Raw genomic sequence first — 23,376 nt, 5'->3', positions numbered from 1 at the left:
CTATCTGGAGTGAGTGTGCCCAAATTCAATACAAAACATTGTTAACTTTTCATACATCAATTAGAGTGTGCCCCAAATTCAATACAGTAAAATGTTGTGCAAAATCAGATACAAAACTCTGAAAGTGAAGAGCATTGGAACAAGCAAAGCTAACAATTCTATAATTACAAGGCAGCATTTCAGTTTTCAGCAGAGAAGGTACAAATTGCAGCATTTGCAGCATAGCATAGGTTGATTTACTTCATTGCTTGTGAAAAGTTCTCAAGATTTCCACACCTTAATGGTGCCATCAACAGAGGAACTTATCATGCAGTTGTCCTTTGGGTGATAACTCACACTTGTTACCTGTCAAACCAAATCCAAAAAGCTGTTATTTACCAACAGGAGAAGGAAAACCAAAAAGACAGACAAATCCCACAAGCATTTAGGATTTCCAAGCAACTTTCGACAAGCTTTTTTGTTCACAAACCAGTCATTATATGGAAAACACTACAAATCTTCATAAACTAGAATATGTCTAGTGTTATTGTCCTCGGGCAAACGGATGACCTCAGCTTCAACATGCATATTTCAATAATGTTGCTTGACCCAAAACAGATCCTGAGCCACTTATAAGAAATCCAAAAGCACATTTTATATGGTAATGGATCTCACCTCTTTTGATGGTTTACACTAGTCCTAGTGCTAGAAGCAAAGAACGGACCAAGATGCAGCAATCATGACCTAAACTACGCTATCCCCTTACAATCATGATAAATGTTGTGACAGAATACCTCAATGAAATTGGTCAATTTCCAATCCACAACCAAAAAGAAAGCCATGAAAAAATTCCAAGACAGATGTGAACTTTGTATACTTCACAATGGGTCTCTTCAGTTTCTGTTTCTCCATGTTCATAAACCAAGTTTAAGTGATTTTCCAACTTCTTTACCATTTTACATTAAAAACAAATAGATGAGAATTAAAATCATATTATCCCCAGCCATTGATAGAAATAGTTGGGTGTTGTCCCCAGAGCACTATTGCCCATGATACTATTTCCAGTCGCATGTTGGAAGTCCGTCTAATTTACGATCTCCAAACAGCCACTTTATTCAAGTGACACCTCTCCAAGTTCTAAAGGCATTTGGTTAAATTCAGGGGAAGGGAGTTTTGCAAGAGAGAGCACTAACCTCCATCCTTATGACAATGCATCAGAATGAAAAAGTCTACATGCAAGTATGTATATAATGAAAGAAAAAAGCTTATACAAAACTAACACAATGAAAGAGCAAAACCTTAAAGGAAAATACAAAAAATTATAAATGTAAGTATGTATCAGTTGGCAATATAATGAAAGAAAAGGCTTATACAAAACTAACACCAACAAAGAGCAAAACAACACAAGGAAAATACGAAGAGGTTTATGTACAACTGACTCAATTGGCAATATAATGAAAATTAAAAGCCTATCCAAAATGAACACAAAGAGAGAGAGAAGAATTAAAATAAAGCATAAAAGAGAAAGAAGCCTTAGAAAAGCAGAAAAAGCATCAGAACTAAAATGCTATAATGAAAGAGCAGCACTTATTCTTAAATTTATTGACAAGATTATCCAAATTATGGAAGTAACAACCCTTTTGAACTGTATTAGTCTGTATAAGTCACAGGAACATTTTCTTTTTTCATACACAAGAAACACAATGTAAGTAGTAGGGACATTGTGAGCAATTGACACAATTTTGATAGAAAAACAACAGTGAGCGGAGGAAACTAGGCTTTACCACCGATGAATGAGCTCTGAACTTTGTTGCCACAGATGCATCTACCAGATCCCAGAAGAAAATAAAGCCATCCTCAGACCCACCGGTTACATGGGCATCAGTGTTGGTAATACAGCAGTCCAATTTGTAAGACTGATACAGAAACAAGCAATGGAAATGATAAGAACTCATGAACAACGAGAGTCAAATAGTGCAAGCCTGTGCCAAATACTTCAAGGTAACTACATATGAGGTAAAAAAAAAAGAACCATAAAAGTGCACATTAAAATAAATGCAAAGTCATATAAAATGTTTGAATAACCAACAAATCAATTTCCAGCCAAAAAAACATCGACATAACAAGGCATATCTGAATTACAATATAGCAAAGGAACTATGACAGAGTTCCGTAATCCATAATAACACATCAGCGTACTGACCTTACATGTATGACCATGGTACTGTTGAAGTAATTCACCAGAAGACCTATCACAAGAAAAAATTAGTGAAAGGGCGTGCAACTTAAACCAGATACATGACTACTACAATAAGTGATTTTAAATGTATTTACCTGTCAATGAGACGTAAAGTCGAATCTAGGCAACTTGCTAGTATGCAGTTACCGTCATTTGACATTGAGATGCAGTTTACAGGTTGTCCCAAGTCATCGGATACTTCTCTATGTAATACAACATTAAACATCCATCATCAAAAGCTCAGGAAAATCATTGAATCAAAGTTTTGAGTGTCTAAGTTTAGCATACAAGGATATTTGTGACACATAACTATGTAAAGAGATAAAAATACAGAACAAAGCAACATACCTCCCTATACGCATATCGAAAGTTCTCACAGTTCCATCAACACTTCCACCAATAATTTCGGTCTTTGTTAAACAAACAGACATTACACTGTCTGTAAACGTATCAATTATCTGCAGGTTAACCACAGCTATGAAAAAACAAGAAAATTACAAACAATTAAAGAAATCTAACAAAAAGAAGAAAAGGGAAAAAGCAATAGCAAGGCTAACCTGAATGGGTTCATTGCTGTGAGACCTGCAGTCCCAAGCACGCAAGGACTGATCAAAACCTGCCGAGACCACAACAGATGAATACTCATTGAACTTCACACCATTCACCTCCCCTTCATGGCCTCGAAACTTTCGAATGACTTTCCCCGTCGCCACATCCCAATAAAAGATTTGTCTGTCACCACCGCAAGAACACAATTTCGAGTTGTCCCTAAAAGAACAAATTATACAAAGGCCACCCACATTATACATATATATACATTGAATTGGTTAACTGGGTTCAGCTGAAAGATTAGAGAGAAGAGGAAAACATGAATACTGATGAACACAATTTCGAGTTGTCCCTACAAGAACAACGTATCCAAAGGCCACCCACATTCCACATTATACATATATATATTCATTGAATTGATCAACTGGGTTCAGCTCAAAGATTAGAAAGAATAAGAAAAAGATGAAGACTTACGAGGTGACATGAACGTCACGTACTTCGCGGCCATGGGCCTTGTAGGTCTTGATGTGGATGCCGCGGTGTGGGTTCCAGAGTCTGATGGTGCGGTCTTTCCCGGCGCTGAGGCAGTAATTGCCGTCACTATTGAACCTCGCTGCTAATACTGCCCCCTCGTGGCCTCTCAGCACGTTCGCCTCTGTCTTTGGCAGATCCGCCACGCTCATCTCTTCGCTGCTCTTCTTCAATCTTTAGGGCGCCAAAAACTGCTATTTGGGAATTTTCTGGTTATTGCCAGCGGGGAGGGAGAGTTTGGGCTGTGGACCCAAAACAAAGAATGGCTTGGGCCGACGAAATTATGGAAAATAGTCCAAACATTGTTTAAGAGGGCTCGAGTATTTTGAATTTCTAAAGGTTGAAAGAAGACTAAAAATATTCAATACGTTATATATTGGTTAAATTGTAATTTGTAGCTATGGTTTCTGAAATATACTCCTGAGTTGTATTTTTGTCCTTCAACTTCAAAAATAGGTACGATCATCCTCCGATTAGGTCTTGCATTGCAGCGTTTATCCTTTACGTCAAGATTATCTAATTTACCCCTTAAATAGACAATCAAATTGATGATTTTATTCCTCAAATTGACAGTCAAATTGGCAGAATTTATCAGAATGACCAATTTGACACGTTTGAGAAAGTTGGAGGATGAATGAAACTAAAAAAATTAGTTGGATGATCAAAATAAAACCCGGGTATGACCATTTGGTAGAAAACCGAAAAACTAAAATAAAAACAAACAAAAAAGCCATGTGCACAAGTGTGCCATAAATAATAAAATTGAATTAATACTAAGACGGGGTAGGAAACCCAGCTAATTGAACTGAGCTTCCCATTGGCCAAGGAATTATCTTCTTTCTTTATGTTTACCCATGAAATTGAAGTCAAGCGTTTGGAATAATATTAGACACCAATATATATTATGGACGACTATAACTTGTTCCATTGCTACAATTAAGTCTAAATGAAAAACTTAAGACAGTATGAACCCTAGCCAGTAACGCTTCCATCAGGCATCAGCTAAGGGATTACCCATTTAATTTAAGTCTAGCGTTTGGAATTATATTAGACACCAATATATATAATTAATTATGATCAAACCCCATGATCATGAAAGTAATTAACAGCTTAATGAATAATTATTAGCAGCCCTCTCATCTTCCTCTTCCTCACCGGACTCAAATCACCACTATAAATTACTCCCACACCCTCCCATGTTCTTCACTCAAGCTCTGAATATTCACATACAAATATTACAAACAGTAACAGAGAATACCATGGCTTTCAAAAATGCGGCTTTCCTCCTCCTGATGACCACAATGTGCCTCATAATGAGTGCAAACAATGCAATTGCCAATGCGAGGAACATGGCTGCTGTGGGGATCAAAACCGGCAGCGGTGGCCAAGGGGGTTTAGGGGAGTGCTGGAATGCGCTTGTGGAGCTGAAATCATGTTCAAATGAGGTGGTTCTGTTCTTCCTCAACGGGCAGGCTGATATTGGGACTGACTGTTGCAAAGCCATTGCCACAATCACGCACCACTGCTGGCCTGCCATGCTGACGTCGCTTGGCTTCACGGCGGAGGAGGGTAACATTTTGCGAGGCTACTGTGATGCCGCTTCCGCTGCTGGTTCTACTGATAATGCTTCTTCTTCCTCCGCCCCGGCTTCGCCTCCTCTTGCTGCTGCTTCCTCCGCCGCTACCCCAGCCATTTAATTCCACTCTTAATTATCTATCTTGGTTTCATATATATTTAGACTTCAGTTCACTGAATAAATATTTTATGGTAGAAAGTTAATTGGGTTTTCTTGGATGCTCGAGGTGTTATAGTGTCTCCTGTGCTGTAACAGCTGTTGGTTAATAAATATAGAAGCTATGCTTAATTCTTCTTATTCTTCTTATTCTATATCTTTGAAAAACAATAAACATAATTATGCACTCAAGGTTCTATGATCAACCCTCTCTCTCAATATCTCATGTACGATGTATCGAAAAAGAATTATAAAATGTGAAGCAAAACTAAAGAAAAATGTAAACATTATTCAAGTTGTAAACACTAGTACGTGGGTTTGTTGGTTTTTAATTATGTTTGGCGATTGTGATTGAATCAAATTAGAATATAGGATTTGACTATGTTGAATTTATATTGAATTGGAGAAGATAATTATCCTTTATTGTCGCCAGTATCCTGAATTCGAGTCCCAAGTCTTGAGTTCGGAGTAGTGAGAAGAGACTTTCTTTATTTTTATCCTATCTATATTTTTTTGAGCATTGAAGGGTAGAAGAGTAGTCAAGTTCACGGGTATCAAAGGAAACGAAGGGTAGAAGACAAAATCAGCTATATATGAGTGGTTTGCCTAACCATTATTTGATTATTTCTTTAAAATTTCTTTAACACTAGCTTTTTAAAAAAATCGTCAAAGTTCACGGGCTTCTAATTTCGTGATATATTATCAATTGATAACATCAAATTTTTTAAGAGATATTTAGTCATTCTTAGCACTAATATTATAAATAAATCCTACACCATTTAATTCCTATAAACAAAACCCAAAAAAACTTAAAAAATGATAACTGGCCCTATTGAATTTAATTTTGATTATTAAATTACTTTAATGTCCTATTGAGTGTTTTGGGTTTGTTTTAAGAAATCAATGGCAGTTTTGTAATTTAAAACAAGTTAAAAAGCCTTTTTGTTATGTTGTAAATGGGCTTTGGGTATGTTTCTAAAGTCCATTTCATATATGGTATTTTTATAATTTGGGCTCCTATATTGGGTATAATAGTGAATCTCCTATTTTTTTAATCAATTGATTGTGCAATTATAACATCAAAGATAAGATATGAGAAAATTATTTACAAAAAAAATAACAAGAAGATTTAAAGAGACAATTACTAAAATTGAAAAAGAATACCCCTCTATCCATCTAATTCATGATTTTTCAAGTATTGGATCATGTACAATTGATATATCTTTTGGTTTCGTTATGTGTTAGTAAATGCATGATAAGTCATAAATGTGAATAATTCAAATACCCATGTTTAACTACACTTGTTGTCAATGATGTCTAGTCTAGTGGAAAATGGTCTTTACTTGCAGACCACACTGGTCTCAAGTTCAAACCCCCATTATCCATAGCACCTTATAATAGTGTGTGTGAGATGACCCTCTCCCCTTGTAATTTATACTATCACTTGTTTAAAAAAAAAATACACATGTATATATGAATGATTTTGGCTTGATTCTCTTGTGCAAATGGGCCCAACATCGGACTAGTGTGAAATTAGGTATATGCATGGGATAGTGTGCATCCTAATTTCAAAAAATATGAATTTGTGACATGAGGACTAAAACGTGATTTATGTTCCGTGAATGTGCTGATATTTAGTCAGGGACTTGTTCTTTCAAACAAATATGTTATGTGTTTTTGAATATTTTCAAAAGTTATTAAGGATTAGAGAATAATTGCAAGGGGTTTAGATGTAGCTCAAATGATTAAGAGCATTTACCTCTACATCCAAAGTCCTAGGTTCGATTTCCCAATATCACTTGTATCAAAAGAAAAAACAAAGAGAATAATTGATTATTTCTAGAATACAACATTAATGCACAATCTAACTCCATCACTTTAAAAACAATAGATAACCGTAACACCTCAACAATCGAGGTCATTTAGACTCAAGGCCATCAAACTCGACGCCCACCCAGGACTCAAGACCATACACTTTAGATACCGACGATGGTCGTTGGGTCCCTGACCTAAAACTCATATTGGCTTGTACATCGCTTAGCTGGTGATTCGAATTGTTTCCATGTCGACAATGAAACTAATCCCTATCGTCTCTGGTCGACCTTGACCCCTGTTATTTTGAGGTTTTTTTTTTCTTTTATTTATTCGTTTACATATTTATTCACGAGACATGAAAAGAAAAGAAGCTTTATTTTTTTTTGGGTCGAAGCAAAGAAGTTATATGCATATCCATACCATATTTTACATTGCTGTGCTACTTGATGGTTCAAGGTCTTCACTTTCTTAAAACTTTGATGTGTTTCCAACGAGACTCCATGTAAAAGGAGTCATTATGCTGGGCGTATACACCACATTTGAATGCATGAGATGTGCCTCCACGACCATCTGCCTCTAATTTGAGACATCCATCAATGTAAACCTTCACTTTTGCAGCTTCAACATCGTGAATCACATTCAACTTGAACCATTTGTCATAGATGTTTGGTACCAACACTGGACCAGTGTAGTACATGAGTGAACCATTGTAAACCCTAAGCATTAGAGTTGTGGCATGAGGAGCACTTGCTCCAAACACTTGCATTATGCACACACTTGATGTCCCATATGGTACATACCCATATGCTTCAAATTCCCACACCCCGGAAGAGTAATTGTATCCCTGCAATAGATACGAAGAGTTAATGATCTGTGAATCTGGACCATTGATCATGTTGAATTTTGACAGAATGTAATGTGCGGTCTAAATTTACAGTTTGATAAACAATTGTAACATTAGTTTGTTAAGAGAACATTACTTGTATGGCAATCTCAGTACGAGGCATGGTTTGGCTGGTAGTAGTGTGAGGTTTGTCTGTGGAGTAGACCCAACATTTATGAATTCCATCGACGAAGCTGTAGCGCTGGTCTTCGGGGACATCGTAAGGCTTCTGAATATGGTAGAATGATCGGTTAAAAGGGAGGGAAACAAAGCCTTGTGTAGGAACATCAGGTCCCCAAGCCAAGGCTTGGAGTAGAATGAGCTGAAGAAAGCTGATCATCAAGCAGAAGAAACCTAGCAACTGAAAAGAAGAGTAGTATGCCATTCTTTTCGGAAGAAGACTCACGAAAATATTGCATATAGGTTGGAGTGGTTGAAATAGATATATATAGAGTGATATGAAAAGTATACTCACACGGAGCCAAACCACAATATGTGAGACTATTCTTCAACACTTCTCCTCACGTAGATTCCTCTGTTTTAAAATGATAACAGATGGAAGCAACTAGTGCAGGTGACTGTAATCATACCAGAAATGGTGGTTAAAACGAGTGCTGTTTATAAAAGTGAAAACCATACTGAATGTGCACTATTATATATTAAAATTGTAACAATACAACCATCACATTCTCAAGGGTTCCCGTCAAACAGAAACAAATATAAAGAAACAAAAAATTTATATTTACAAACTAACAAAAATATATAGGGTAATAATTTTCCTTCGAAAGTCTAGCATGTGATGTTAAAGTTAACCTAATAATCAATAGTCTAGAGTAAGAATCAGAACATTTCCATAAAAAAAAAACACAACAATTATTAATTTGACCTTTAATTAATTTAGTTGGGAGTTCAAGTCAAGACTCGGAGAGCTAGGTCTAACCCCACCCCCCAAAAAAATAAAAAAATAAAAAGAAAAAGAAAAGAAAAAGAAAACTAGACAGATGACAGGAAACAAAATCCAAAACAGTAGAGACAAGAAATATAATTGGAAAAATAGTAGGTGAAAGTTGATAAGATGCTATTGAGCATTAACGTCAACCGAAAAGGTGGAGATGAATTTAACTAGACAGCAGCTACAACCATAGTTGTCCAGGGCAACAAACTTTCTTATGCTGCCTCCCCCTCTAAACTTCTATCATAAACAGTAACTAAACATTGCTTGTTTATTTGTTTAAGAGAGCCTCTCAAAGCAAAGCATGTCAAGCTAGCCCTAGCTAGCAGCCAAGGCCTCATAGCCAACTAGTACTCGAGGACTTTTCGACATCGATCACAAACCAATACCTGACATTGGATTTGGCGAGTCGTTCCATAGCTGTTTTAATGTAATCCATTGGGATGAGCTCAATGACATGCCAAGATTACAAATGTACTATAGAAATTGTTCATTATTGGTTCATGTTTAATGCAAAGTTTTTGGGGTCTGTCATATCAAAGATCTTGGTTCGGTTCTTGTTCTCACCACGGCCAACCCTGAGATTTTAAAGGTCATGTTCGAAACTTAAACTACGGCCATCACATGATCTAACATGAAATGAGCACAACTATCTTCCACGAAGACATGCCTAGTCTAGTGGTTTGGTGTGGTAATTTTGTTTGACTGGTCATGAGTTTGATATTCTTGGGGCCATTTATGGAGAAATTAGGAGCGCGATAAATCACTTCCCTGGACGCAAAATTGTTTAGTTATATTGTGTGCTTATATATATTAGAAAATACGCATGAAAAGAATTTGGGGGGCCGAAAATTGGGGACCCTGTGCGGTGGCAGCACTCCATGGCCAACCTTGCTTCTCACTCTTGCAGGATACATACATCATTGTGCGACTGAAATTGAATAGGGGAACTCCAAAGCACCTACATGTAAAATTATGTAAGTGTATACATATGTATATATAAATTTTTCTCCAACGTGGAAGTCTGGTATATTTCAAATGAAACGAAGCCATTTCCATTGGGTTTTGTGTATTTATCTTCTTCTCAATATTCCTTTCATAAAAAAATGGCCTTGAAGTTGAAGCACATAAAACAGCCTCCAAGTTCTCCATATAGCCCACCAATGAAGGAAAAGCCTGTTTGGTGGTGATGTTTTTTTTTTTTTTTGGGTGAAAACCAAGGTATCCCCGTGCGATTGCGGGGACTAACCCTCGAGGTACTGTCGGGCGCAAAGCGGGGACCTTTTTTATTACTAGCTACAGTCTAAATTAATTTAATTTACGAAAAAAGAAGATTCAAACTTGGAGGGGACGAGTTCACCGCCTTGACAAACTAGTGGTGATGTTAGTCACAAGAAAAGTGTTTATTTTTTTAGTTGATTTAGCAGCACAAATAATGCAAAAAATAATAATAAAAATAATAATAAAAACACAAGTCCGGAAATTGAAAAAAAATAAGAACATCCGCATTAGATGACTACATAAATCTATATATATATTTTTCCAAGACCACATAAATCTATATAGTGTAGTAGTCTTTTTCCAAATGAATGACATTATGTTACTAAACTATCAATTGAGACTCTAATCTCCCAATATAACATGTCAAATTATTTGACAAAAGAATTTTTCCCTTCAAGAACACAATGTTTAGGATTGTGGCGCTTGGTTGAGAGAGATGTGCAAGTTTGTGAGTTCGGGTTCTTGAACCATAACTTTTCACTAATCTGTTTTTTATTTTTTGCCAAAGACTCTTCACTGTTCTTTATTCGTTACTCCTTGATGACATGTTTACTAATTCATAATTGGATTAGGAGGAATTGAATTGAGGCGGAGTTGGATTGAGGAAAATTAGATTCCGGATTCCTATTCAAATTGTTTACTAAACCATATGGATTGAGGGGAGTTAGATTCCGGATTTCTATTGAAGTTGTTTACTAAACCATATGGAATTGAGGTAGGAGTGGTTCTAATTACTAATATGTCCTCGTTGTTGGGTTAAAGTAAATGATAAATTTGGAATTTTTAAAATTGTGTGAGGATATAATGGGTAAAAAAGATGAATTCCTAATAGGTTAGTTTTCTAGGAATTAGAATACCACCTCTCACCCAAGAATTGAATTCCTCCAAAATCAGGAATTCAATGCTTAACTTTGTGTGGGCCCCACTTACTTCTTAATTCATTGATGTGAAGTAAACATAGGAATCCTCCATAGGTGGAATATTTTTTTTTGAATGTAGATATTTATAAAATCGCATAAATATCCAACCCACTTTCTGTAAAACGAATTCTTTTGTAGGGCCACAACGACCTAGGTGAAGTGACAGCCACTCCCAGGTCTCTTTGGCCTTTTGTCAAGCGCATACGACCATCCACCAATAACATCCATCAGTCCCATTCAGTTCCAACACAAAATGCAAAATTTCCAAAGAGACTCTGACTCTGACTCAAGGGTGTGAAAACCCCAAAAGTCTTCCCAAACCGTTTCCAATTAAGAAAATGAAAAATAAAATAAAATGGAAAGACCCTAAACCAAGTCTTGAACTTTGAAGACTTGGATTTTATTGTGGAAAAGAGAATAGGCCACATAATAAAATCATGAGACTTGGAACGAAAAAATAAAACAATAATTTCATTGTCCAATGCCATGGTTTAACGTTTTGTATGTATAATGTGTTTTCGGTTCTAGCCACAGTGGAGGAAGTAAGTCAGTGGGAGTTTTCTTTGGCTTTGTGAGAGAGATGTGCAAGTCTGTGAGTTTGGGTTCTTGAACCATAACTTTTCACCAATCTGTTTTTTATTTTTTGCCAAAGACTCTTCACTGTTCTTTACTCATTACTCCTTGAAAGTTTTTTTGGAATGTAGATATTTGTAAAATCGCATAAATATCCAACCCACTTTCTGTAAAACTTATTCTTTGTTTTGAAATATATGCAGGGCCAACGACCCAGGTGAAGTGACAGCCACTCCCAGGTCTCATTAGCCTTCTGTTAAGCGCATACGATGATCACCAATAACATCCAATCAAGCTCTCACTTCTATCAATTTCATTCATTCAAATCCAACACAAAATGCAAAATTTCCAAAGAGACGAAGACTCTGACTCAAGGGTTTAGGGTGTGAAAACCCCAAAAGTCTTCCCCTCTCCCCTTCTCCCTTTCTCACTTTGATTCAAAAGAAAAGTGATGATAGAAGAGATCCGAAAGACCTATAAGAAAGGCACTGCCCATAGGTATAGTACACAAACAATAACCATGAGATCTTTAACTTCCAGTAAAGTATTCTTCATGGCTTATTGCCTTACCTTGTTGTATGTTTCATCACCACATTGGTTTGCTTTTGCTTCTGCTACTTCTACTACTGATACTGAAGCAAAGGCTCTTCTCAAATGGAAAGCCAGCTTATTTCAAAATAAAGCCCTCAATATTCTCAACTGGTACCCTCCCGCTCATAATGCCAACAATTCTTCCACCAATCCAAAAGCAAATACAATCCCGTGCACTTGGACCGGTGTTTCATGCAACACAGCTGGAAGTGTCAACAAGATAAACCTTTCCACTTGTGGTATTCAAGGTACGCTACATGAATTTTCATTCTTGTCCTTCCCTAATCTTGAATATCTTGACCTCCAGATGAATAAACTCTCTGATGTCATCCCACCTCAAATCAGTTACCTCTCCAAACTCGACTATCTTGATCTCTCTCTCAATCAATTGTCCGGGAGAATCCCACCAGAAATCGGTCTCCTAAGAAATCTTACCCTTCTCGATCTCCATGAAAATAAATTTTTTGGGGACATTCCCAAGGAAATAGGCAACATGAAATCTATTGTGAAATTATATTTGTATAAGAATAAACTCAACGGTTCAATTCCAAGATCATTATGCAATCTAACAAGACTTACCTATCTTTACCTCTATAAGAATCAGCTTGCTGGTTCTATTCCCAATGAGATAGGTAATTTAAAGTCTCTAGTAGATCTACAGTTGTCCTCCAACACTTTAAGTGGTTACATCCCTCCAAATATTGGTAACTTACAAAAATTAAACACTTTGTACTTGCATACCAATAAACTCTCTGGCTATATTCCTAAAGAGATAGGGAACTTGAAATCTCTTATGGATCTTAATTTGGGTGATAATCAATTCAGAGGCTCAATTCCAAGATTTTTAGCAAATATCTCAACCCTTACCAATCTTTATCTCTTTGGTAGTCAACTTTCTGGCATTATTCCCAATGAGATAGGTAATTTGAAGTCTCTTGTAGATCTACAGTTGTCTTCTAACACTTTAAGTGGTCCCATCCCTCTAAGTATTGGTAACTTAAAAAAATTAAACACTTTGTACTTACATGACAATAAACTTTCTGGTTTGATTCCAAGAGAGATAGGGAACATTAAATCTCTTGTGAACTTAGGATTGAGTGGCAATCAACTGCATGGTTCAATTCCTACTTCATTTGGTAACCTGACCAACTTGGAAATCTTACATCTACGAGATAACCAACTTTCCGGCTCCATTCCCCAAGAGTTAGAGAATCTCAAGAATTTGACTCAATTGCACTTGGATACAAACCAATTGTCTGGTTATTTGCCCCCAAATATTTGCCAAGGTGGAAAGCTCACAAACTTTTCAGTATTCAGAAACTATTTGACTGGACCAATCCCTAAAAGCTTAAAAAATTGCACGAGCTTAATAAGAGTCCGTCTTGATCAGAACCAATTGACAGGAAATATATCTGAAGGCTTTGGTGTTTATCCGAATCTTGATTTTATGAATATAAGCAACAACAACTTGTATGGAGAAATCTCACACAACTGGGGACAATGCCCAAAGTTGACAACCCTACTAATGGCAGGAAACAACCTTATTGGTAGCATCCCACCTGAGATAGGAAACGCAACCCAAATTCATGTGCTCGACCTTTCTTCAAATCATTTAGTTGGGTTGATCCCAAAAGAATTCGAGAAGTTGTCTTCATTGGTGAGGCTGATATTGAATGGAAATCAACTTTCGGGTCGTATACCGTCAGAATTTGGATCATTAAGTGATCTTGAATATCTTGACTTGTCAACCAACAAATTCAATGAGTCAATTCCAAGCGTTATAGGTGACTTGTTCAGATTGCACTACTTAAATTTGAGCAACAACAAGTTGGCTCAAACAATTCCATTTAAGTTAGGGAAGTTATTTCAATTGAATGACCTGGATTTAAGTCATAACTCACTTGAAGGTAGGATACCATCAGAAATGGGTAGTATGCAGAGTTTGGTGAAACTTGATCTTTCCCACAACAATCTTTCGGGTTCCATACCATCAAGTTTTGAAGAGATGCGCGGCTTGTTGTACGTTGACATATCTTACAATCACTTGGAAGGTCCCCTTCCCAACATCAGTGCATTTCGAGAAGCTTTGCCAGAAGGATTAAAAGGGAACAAAGGATTGTGTGGCATAGTTAGAGGTTTGCCACCCTGCAATGCACATGGCTCAAAAAAGGACCACAAGTTCCTATTCTCACTTCTAGCAGTAATTGTTTTTCTATCTGCTTTCTTTACTATTGCCTTTGTAATAGTGCAAAGGAAGAAGAAGCATCAGGATAAAGCACAAAAAAACATGCATGAAGAAATATCCTTTTCAGTTTTAAATTTTGATGGAAAGTCAATGTATGAGGAAATCATAAGGGCAACAGAAGATTTTGATCCCACATATTGCATTGGGAAGGGAGGACATGGAAGCGTCTACATAGCAAGTTTGCCATCTGCCAATGTAGTGGCTGTGAAGAAACTTCATATGCTGCAAAATGACGAGAAGAATCTTCAAAAGGAGTTCTTAAATGAAGTAAGGGCACTCACAGAGATACGACATCGGAACATTGTGAAGCTCTATGGTTTTTGTGCACATAAACGACACTCGTTTTTGGTGTACGAGTATCTTGAAAGAGGTAGCTTGGCCGCAATCTTGAGCAAAGAGGAAGAGGCTAAAGAGTTAGGGTGGAGCAAAAGGGTGAATATTGTAAAAGGTGTAGCTCATGCCTTGTCTTACATGCACCACGATTGCTTGCCACCGATTGTACATCGTGACATCTCAAGCAAGAACATTTTGTTGGATTCTGAATATGAGGCCTGTGTTTCAGACTTTGGCACTGCTAAGTTTTTAAATCCAGACTCAACTAATTGGACTGCCGCTGCAGGCACATTTGGCTACATTGCACCAGGTAATATTATCATATACAATTTCTCTGTTCTCTATACCTGTGCATAATTGATACATGAAACAATTTCTTCTATGTGCTTTTTTTGAGCAGAGCTTGCATATACAATGAAAGTGAATGAGAAGAGCGATGCTTATAGCTTTGGAGTTGTCACACTGGAAATAATTATGGGAAGCCATCCAGGAGATGTTTTCTCATCTTTATCATCCGGGGCGTCATCGTCGTCCTCATCTGCATCACTTGCCCCTGAAATGCCAATTTCGGATGTTCTGGATCAACGCATCTCCTCACCCACAAAACAAGAAGCAGGGGAGGTGGTGTCTCTTGTGAAGATAGCATTTGCATCTTTGAATCCCAATCCGCAGTCTCGTCCAACAATGAAAAAAATTTCTCAGCTCCTCTCATCAACTCAGAAGCTGCATTTGTCAAAGCCATTACATATGACAACATGTGGTGAATTACTTGCTCTTGATGGATTCACTACCTGATCAGGACATGTGCTGCTTTTCTGTATTTGACTTCATTTGTGTCTGCTTTGTTCTTATTCTTCTTAGATGTTTGGCTTATTATATTCTATTTCATGCGCACTTCTGTCTTTTAGCTCACGCTTTAATAAGGGTTATTGGTATATAGAATTTTTTTTTGCTTATGTATGTATGTCTCATGTTACCACCTAAAGTATTATGAATTTGTTGCAATAAACTTTTCGTTTAGGGTTAATTACATTTTTGGTCACTGAATTTTTGCTCAAAATCAAATTTGGTCACTGGATTTCTATTTTCGCAATTTCAGCACTGCATTTGCAATAGTTAACAAATTCCGTCAGTTTGTTTAATTAAAAAATATTTAATATTAAGTTAAAAATAATTAACCTCAATATAAAATTTAATAATTTTAAAAAAATAATATCCCATGTTCTCCCCCTATTCCATCGTCAGCCCCCTTCCCCACACCTACACAACAATACCCAGCCCCACCATCCCTTCCCCTGCTCCCACCACCACTTAACCCCTTAGAGCATTTCCAGCAGTGGAGGCCGAGCTTTGGCTGGGGGTGGGGGGGTGTTTGGGCTAAAAAAGGGTTTCCAGTAGCAAAGGTTGGCCCAGGCAGGAGGTGGGGTCCTCGAGGGGGAGGCAAGCCCAACTTGGAGCCCGAGTTTTGGGGATGATGTCACCGTGCTACAATGCCGCAACAGCTAGCAGCCACGTGGCGTTGTCTGGGCTCTCTGATCAAATTTTTTCCTCCAATCCAACGGCAGCGAATTTTTGTGCAATAAAATAATGAAAAAAATACCCAAAAATTAATGAATTTTTTTTTTCTATAAATACCAACCAATACTCTTCACTTTTAACACCAAATCCTCATACATTTTCTTCTCCTTCAACTATTATTCACTTTCTACTCAATATTTTTTTCACTTTCAAGTTTTATTTTTCCGAAATCTTATCTGAAAATATTTTCTAATTATGAGATATGAATTTTATAATAAATATTGACACGTACGAACCCAAAAATCTAATCCGAAAATATTATCCAAATTAATTGTTTAGGTAAACAAATTTGTGAAAAAAATAAAAAAAAATGAATAGTATTTGCCCTTTGCCATGACAACTGCTGGAAACATACATTGCTTTTTGCAAGGGCAGCCACTATTCATGGCAAAGGGCAAACTGCTGGAAGTGCTCTTAGGCCTCCCAAACAGGAGTGGATTTGATATCCCCAAATTGTGTCCCCTCCCTGTACCTGTTCTAAATTTTCAACATCTGTCCTCCCACACAACAGAGCTCAACACTTTTAACTCATATTAAAAATAATAAGAATAAGCTTACGATTTTGGGGACTAAGCTTATTGTCTGTTTTGAATATGCAGGGTTGATTTCGAATAATTTGAGATTGAGGAGTATTGCCGATTGAGACAGAATGCCCAAGTGATCAGGTTTTCCCTCAAACCACGTACAATACATTTTCAAAAAAGGGTTTAGGGAGACTTTAACGAAGTTTTTCTTGATTTTGGACTATCAAGAGTTGAATATTATTTAGTAGGGAAATTAAAGTCACAGAGTCATGAAGTCTTTCTCCTTTTTTTTTTTCTTGTCTTGGTCAAATACAGGGCCACAAAGACTAGGGGGCTTGGTTTGACCAAAGGACAGATCACACGAAGGAACCAAACCGCAAAACAATAGAGACAAGAAATATAATTGCACAAAGAGTATGTGAAAGTTGGTTCACATCATAAACGTCAACCGAAAAGGTGGAAGACCAATTTAACTAGACGGGTTCAACCATAAAGTGTCCAGCACCAAAAGAGTTTCTTATGTAACCTCCCTAAACCCTAAGGTGGAAGATCAATTTATCACCAATACAGTAAATAACCATTACTTATTTTAATGAGAGTCTGAAAGCATGTGAAGCTACCAGTAAAGCCATCACAGTCAATCTACTGAGTCAAGGAGTTCCCCACATCGATCACAAACCGATACCGGACATCAGATTTGGCAATTCGTTCCATCGCGGTGTTAATGTAATCCATTCGAATCAGCTCGATGTCTGAGGTAATATTGTGCTTGGCACAAAAGTCAAGCATCTCCTGCGTCTCTTTCACCCCTCCGATGTCACTTCCCCCTACAAGCTTCCGCCCTGAAAGCCATGACAAGATTAGAGGATATTACAGAAACTGAACATTAGATTATGTTTCTAGGACACATGTTACAGAATTCGAGCATTAGTTCATGTTTCCAGAGCCCTTTGCATTCTACTAGGATGGGGGGAGACAAGCACCAACAAACATAAACACCACCAAAAGAAAGCATAAGCAATTTGTTAATATCTGTTTGGAAATCAGGGATTGATCAGGCAATTTAACACGTCGTGTTTCTCCTGAATAGAATATCCCCATCATAACGTCTTAGGCACAATGCCCACGAAAAGCTATAAGCCTGGAAGTAAGTTAAAAGTTGCACATTGATGCATCCTCCTCCTAAATAGAAAAATTCAGTCTTTGTTGTTATAAAACAAAACAATGAAGTGTTTGTGGTCAGATAGGCATACCCAAAACTAAGGGAAAGATTGGCAACTCCAGGGGCTTGTCAGGCAAACCCACCGTGACCAGCTTCCCATTCAGCTTCAGTAGACCAATTAATGGAGCCAGCGCATGAACTGCAGACACTGTGTCAATAATGTAATCCATGGTACCCATTGCTGCCTGCATAGTAAAAGCAGGAAACAACAAAATATCAGGGCAAAACACTAAATATTCTAGACCTTCTGAGAAGAGGAACCAAAAAATAAATATTATGGAATCAATCTTCAGAACAACATATAATGTGGAGTCGTTGAGGTAGGTCATATCAAAGATCTGAGATTTGTTCGCAGCATTGCACCTAGATGTTTCATTTCTTGTATTATTTACCACTAGCCTCTCTGCACTGGTGCATGGAGGGTGACTAAGTAAACTGTTATTGACTTCGAGGATGACTAACTAAATTGATAAGTATTGAGGGTAGTGGGATAGAAAGCTAAGAACGTTTATATTTTACTATAAATTTGTAAACTATTTCAATGGAATATTTTACTCATGTTATATAAATTGGTTTGTTGTAGCCATTTCTTAAGTGGAGCATGTTATGGGATTTTGTAAGTTTCATGGTTCCCCCTTGTAGATGTAGATTACCTTCAATTTTGCAGGGTCACTTGAGAGGAGAAAAGAGTCAGCTCCAAGTCTCTTAACGGCCTCATCCTCCTTTCCTGGGGAGGAACTGATGACAGTCACTTTCAAACCAAAAGCCTTACCAATCTTCACAGCCACATGACCAAGCCCACCAAGTCCCGCCACACCCAAATGCTTTCCAGGCTCAGTCATGCCATAATATTTCATTGGACTGTACACAGTGATCCCAGCACATAAAAGTGGTGCACCCGCATCAGGGGCTAAGTTATCTGGAAAGCGGAGCACATAGCGATGGTGAACAACAATCATATCAGAATAACCACCATAAGTTTTTGTTCGGTCGTGATTGAGTGAGTTATAGGTAAATATTGTTCGAGGGCAGTAGTTCTCTAAGTCCTGGTCGCAGGTCTCACATTTCATGCAGGAACCTACTATGACCCCAACTCCTACACGATCACCTACTTTGAATTTCTCCACATTCTTCCCAGCTTTGGTCACAACACCAACAATTTCATGCCTGGAAAATCAATTGAAAATGTTCAACACACACAGGAGTGATTTCACAGGAATAACTTATGCTACGTGCTGCAAAAAGCAGAGAGATACAACAACCAATTCCCACACATGAATGCAATTTTTTATAAGATATTTGGTCATATGCAGACGTAAACAGAATAAAAAACATTTTGAAATGCAAATATTTAAAAAAAAAAACACACACAATATGCATGTTAAAATTCCATCTACCAAACAACTAATCCACCAAATTTTTACAAGGACATCATGCCTTATGCCTATAGCAAGAACATTATCGAAATCATTTGCGTTTGATTTATAACAATCAAATGAATTTACTATAACTTATAATAGTAAAATGCTTTCAATAGTAAGATTCATGACAGTCTAGACTCTTATTAAGAAAAAAACCACAATGATCCTTGTGAAGTAGGCTTCCGTAAATAACATTTTCATTCAAACTTAACAGAGACACATCATATTATCTTTCATACAGAGTGACATGAGATTAGCATGTTACCCAGGTACAATAGGGTAGTTGGTGAACCCCCATTCATTCTTGGCAGAATGCAAGTCTGAATGGCAAACCCCACAGTAAAGGACCTTTATTGTTACATCATCATCAGCATTTTCCCTGCAAATAACACAAACAACAGCTCAAGTAAATAAATAAATGTAGTACAAAAAAAACTGAGTGATCTATTAATTTTATGATTTTCATTTCAAATTTTTTTTATCAGTCTTTATATTTACAAGTTTTAGTAAAAGAAAAGTAATCACCTGGGGAGTGATCCCCTACTTATCCCCCTGAATTTCAAAAGCATTAAAACACTGAATAACAACAGAATGGGTTTATTTTGTTAACTCTCTTTTTATCATTTTGTCAAAGTAATCTTACACAAGTTATGGGTATAGCTGCTAAGTTAAGCAAAACCCATAAACAAAACCTACCAGAAATTCTTAAATCAATTACATGGTGTATTTTCTAGCGGAAAAAAGAAAAAAAACTACATGGAGTGTAAAGAACGTTGGAGCAAAGCTTCCATCACATTGTGTTAGGGTCTAATCAACTGTTAGAAGCCAAAAAAACACAAAGAGGGAAACAAGTAAACAAAAAAACAAACAAAAAAGTTTATATACTATTCAGTACCAATCAAGTTTGTAGGATCAGCCTAGATCATTTTCAAAGAAAAGAAAAAAAAGCAATATAAAGAATATTACAAGAAAATAGGAAAGGTAAGTATAAACGATATACCTTCTAGAGAAACGAAATGGGGAAAGTATTCCAGAAGTGTCTCTGGCAGCCCACCCGAAAGCCTTTTGAGGGTGTTCTTCTTCTGGTGATTTTGCCATTTTCTTCCTCCCTCCCTCAAATTCTCAATTCTCAATGCTCTCTCTCTCTCTCTCTCTCTGTGTAGAGTCACTCTCTATCAACAGAGGGTTACTGCACTATCAAGTGTAGGGAGAGGGACATGACACTCAATGCATACAACCACATATATAGAAGAAAACTGAACCGTCTACAATAAATGCTCATATTTTTTGGTTTCCCGGTTTCTATTTTTTTATCATTTAAATGGTTTAGACAAATTTGAATATTACGAACATTTTTATCATTGATCTTTTTATAATATTATATGGAGAAATATTTCTCTAAAAAAATATATATAGGGAAATATATCAAAGTGTAACCCATCACATTATCTTATTAGGGGTCATTTGATACGGCGGATTGTCATATGAATTAAATATTGGGACTGTCTTGAATTGACTTGGCATGTCATAAGTTGGATAACACTTGTATTGTGTTTGGTGTATGTTTAATTGAACTAGGACTAAATTTTTTTAAAATATTTTTTTTTGAAAAGTAAGTATTTTTAATATTTTTTTTTAACTTTTCTTCTCTCGCTTTCCCCTTCTTCCTCTTCTTCCTAGTATTTCTCTCTGCTTCTCTTTCTTCTTCTTCCTCTCTGCATCTCTTCTATCTTCTTCTTCTCCATCCTCTCTCCTCTTCTTTTGTCTACTTTTCTTTTTATTTTTTTTCCAAAATTTTCTCTTATCTTTCTCTTTTATTCCTCTTCTATTCTGTCTTCTCCTTCTCCTTCTCCTCTTTTTTTTTTTTTTTTGGTTGAAAATTTTATCTTCTCTCTTCTCTTCCTCTTCAATTGCCACACATGCTCCCACATCACTTAATATGTGTTCTCCACACATGTTCCCTTCATTGCTAATTGGTTTTGAGGTGAAACCTCAACTTTCTTCATGGTATCAGAGTAGGTTCGCTTACGTGTGAAATCTAATGACCACACGTACTTGATAAGCTCATAATTTCATACATATACATGCCCTATTTACTTACTTCTTTTGCTTAGTTTCTTAGATTTCTAAGTTATTTGCCTCCCTTTGTGTGTTTTGTAGGCAAATAGAGCAAGAGAGCATAATCCATGCAATTCAAGCATGTTAAGGCCTAATTTGGATGAATGGATGAAGAGCTTAAAGACAAACTCATTTTGGCTACAGCCCCCTCCCAGTCCAATTCCGTAGGTCACATTGTAATATTTGTTTCAGCAACCTACACAGCTCGGATGAGGCCGCATTCTTCATGACAGTTGTTCCAATGGGTGTGTACTATAACATATCCAAAATTCAGCCCCATTGGATAACTCTGGAGTCCGTTACCTAGCAAACACAGAACCATGCTCAGGATGGATCTTATCAGCGCGGAAAATGAGTTAGCAATTTGTTTCGGCCTTAACTTCTTCCTCCGACCTTGGATTGGCCCAAATAACATATGGCTGGAAAGAAGACATTCTGAACTTCAATTTCGAGTGCTTAAAGTCCTAATTTGATTAAGAGAAGCCCAAGTTGTAAGCCCTTGAAGTTTCTGGTCATGCTGACCTCAGCATGTGCTGGTTGGATGCTTGGTCATGGTGAGCTAGGTATGAGCTATCATTTCTGGTTGGAAACTTGGTCATGGTGACATGAAGATGAGCTAGGGCTGCTGGTGGGATCTATTGGTGAAGTGCTGTTGCATTCCTAAAAGGACACAAATTAATGTGCAAACAACCAATTAAAAATACCCGCAAGTGCACGAATCTAATGAAGTATAGATTATGTAAGTACGGGGTCGATCCCACGAAGAACTTGTCGGTTTCCTATAAGTTCTAATTTGAGTACGTAAAGAACACTAATTTTACACAACACACAAATACAATACAAATTGGAAACTAAAAATGAAGTAAGGAAGATAAAAGAAATGAAACAACACAAGAAAACAAAGAAAAACACAAACAGCACTTTCTATCACCCGTTTATCACCATTTGGACAGATTCGTTTCTCTGTTTTTCAGTTTCGACCTCTGTCCAGTTTTTGACCTATAACTTTCCAACCGTTTATCCAAAATTCACGTTCTTTATACGGTTGGAATCAGCACAGAAAATTCAAGAACACAACGCGGACCAAAAGTCCAAAACAATTACGGAAACAAACAAAATTCAGTGACAAAGACACAAAACGTGTCAAACACGCAACTCACACACACATTGGGGGGGGTTTTTTGATTTGGTTCAAGTGACCTATTTCTATTGCATGAAAGTAAATGGACTTTGAATTTAAATGTGAATGGCAGAGATGAATTATCAAAATGTGAAATTAAAATGTAACAAACACTAGGGTTTCGGAATCCACCCTAAACAATTCTACCCATGTTCATGGATACTCAAGTGATGAACTCTAAATGTATTGATGAAGATGTTCGCAATCAAGACCATGGGTCGTGGCTCAAGACGCATTGATTCTCTCTAATATACGTAAAGTGCATGGTTCGTGCTACAATACTTGTGCCCTCCTCATAACCGAACCTAGGTATGGTTCGTACTTCGATTCGATTGCAAGGAAAACCCATTAAGTTCAAAGAGAATATGAACATCACAAGAACCCTAATAGCATGGTGTTTACATTAGGTATTCAAGAAACCAATTCACATGGATGGTTCTTACTCCATCCATCTATTGCTTAGGAAAACATGAAGATACACATAATCCCAACAACCTCAAGAAGCATGCTTTCAAAGGTAATCAATCAAGGAAAACACACATCAAGGATAGATTAATTTGGTGAATTGGAATTCATCAATTGTTGTCAAGAAACCAATTCACATGATGCTCACTTAAACAAGTTCAATCATTTGTTGCTAATTAGAAATTGTGTTCTTGGTTATCTTACACAACTTCTCAACTTTAGCTACATGCATACAACCTAAGGTG

The 23,376-nt window shown here is 37.0% G+C and overlaps 5 protein-coding genes across 8 annotated transcripts; 2 read left to right on the top strand and 3 right to left on the bottom strand.

Moving 5' to 3' along the window:
* Positions 1-24: 24 nt before the first annotated feature.
* On the bottom strand, positions 25-3,535 carry LOC110763520 (Transducin/WD40 repeat-like superfamily protein). Its single transcript, XM_021966316.2, has 7 exons — positions 3,242-3,535; positions 2,776-2,986; positions 2,567-2,676; positions 2,314-2,421; positions 2,183-2,228; positions 1,764-1,895; positions 25-345 (listed from the first exon to the last, which is right to left on the bottom strand). The coding sequence occupies exons 1-7, from the start codon at positions 3,448-3,450 to the stop codon at positions 262-264; spliced, it is 900 nt and encodes a 299-aa protein (XP_021822008.2). The 5' UTR covers positions 3,451-3,535; the 3' UTR covers positions 25-261.
* Positions 3,536-4,494: 959 nt separating this feature from the next.
* On the top strand, positions 4,495-5,154 carry LOC148293862 (egg cell-secreted protein 1.3-like). The gene has a single exon (XM_088255649.1). The coding sequence runs from the start codon at positions 4,495-4,497 to the stop codon at positions 4,993-4,995; it is 501 nt and encodes a 166-aa protein (XP_088111775.1). The 3' UTR covers positions 4,996-5,154.
* A 1,753-nt stretch (positions 5,155-6,907) lies between these two features.
* Positions 6,908-8,119, bottom strand: LOC110763526 (citrate-binding protein-like). The gene is made up of 2 exons (XM_021966321.2): positions 7,826-8,119; positions 6,908-7,689 (listed from the first exon to the last, which is right to left on the bottom strand). Exons 1-2 carry the CDS (start codon positions 8,111-8,113, stop codon positions 7,306-7,308), a joined length of 672 nt encoding a protein of 223 aa, XP_021822013.2. The 5' UTR covers positions 8,114-8,119; the 3' UTR covers positions 6,908-7,305.
* Positions 8,120-11,821: 3,702 nt separating this feature from the next.
* Positions 11,822-15,646, top strand: LOC110763519 (MDIS1-interacting receptor like kinase 2-like). 4 transcript variants are annotated; one of them, XM_088253948.1, is made up of 3 exons: positions 11,828-12,293; positions 13,578-14,933; positions 15,024-15,646. In XM_088253948.1, the coding sequence occupies exons 1-3, from the start codon at positions 11,906-11,908 to the stop codon at positions 15,416-15,418; spliced, it is 2,139 nt and encodes a 712-aa protein (XP_088110074.1). In that variant the 5' UTR covers positions 11,828-11,905; the 3' UTR covers positions 15,419-15,646. The 4 variants fall into 4 exon arrangements, with proteins under 4 accessions (XP_088110072.1, XP_088110074.1, XP_088110075.1 ...); XM_088253949.1 differs by having other exon boundaries at positions 11,830-12,293; positions 13,953-14,933; XM_088253947.1 differs by having other exon boundaries at positions 12,097-12,293; positions 12,391-14,933.
* Positions 15,647-17,112: 1,466 nt separating this feature from the next.
* LOC110744673 (putative cinnamyl alcohol dehydrogenase 9) lies at positions 17,113-20,597 on the bottom strand. Its single transcript, XM_021944656.2, has 5 exons — positions 20,369-20,597; positions 19,634-19,747; positions 18,601-19,114; positions 17,979-18,132; positions 17,113-17,567 (listed from the first exon to the last, which is right to left on the bottom strand). The coding sequence occupies exons 1-5, from the start codon at positions 20,464-20,466 to the stop codon at positions 17,368-17,370; spliced, it is 1,080 nt and encodes a 359-aa protein (XP_021800348.1). The 5' UTR covers positions 20,467-20,597; the 3' UTR covers positions 17,113-17,367.
* Positions 20,598-23,376: the final 2,779 nt, after the last annotated feature.

The sequence above is a fragment of the Prunus avium genome, chromosome 6 (assembly GCF_965620075.1).
Source record: "Prunus avium chromosome 6, drPruAviu1.hap1.1, whole genome shotgun sequence".
Lineage (NCBI taxonomy): Eukaryota > Viridiplantae > Streptophyta > Magnoliopsida > Rosales > Rosaceae > Prunus > Prunus avium.
The sequence above is the reverse complement of the archived record's forward strand: the minus strand, read 5'-3'. Positions and strand labels throughout refer to the sequence as shown.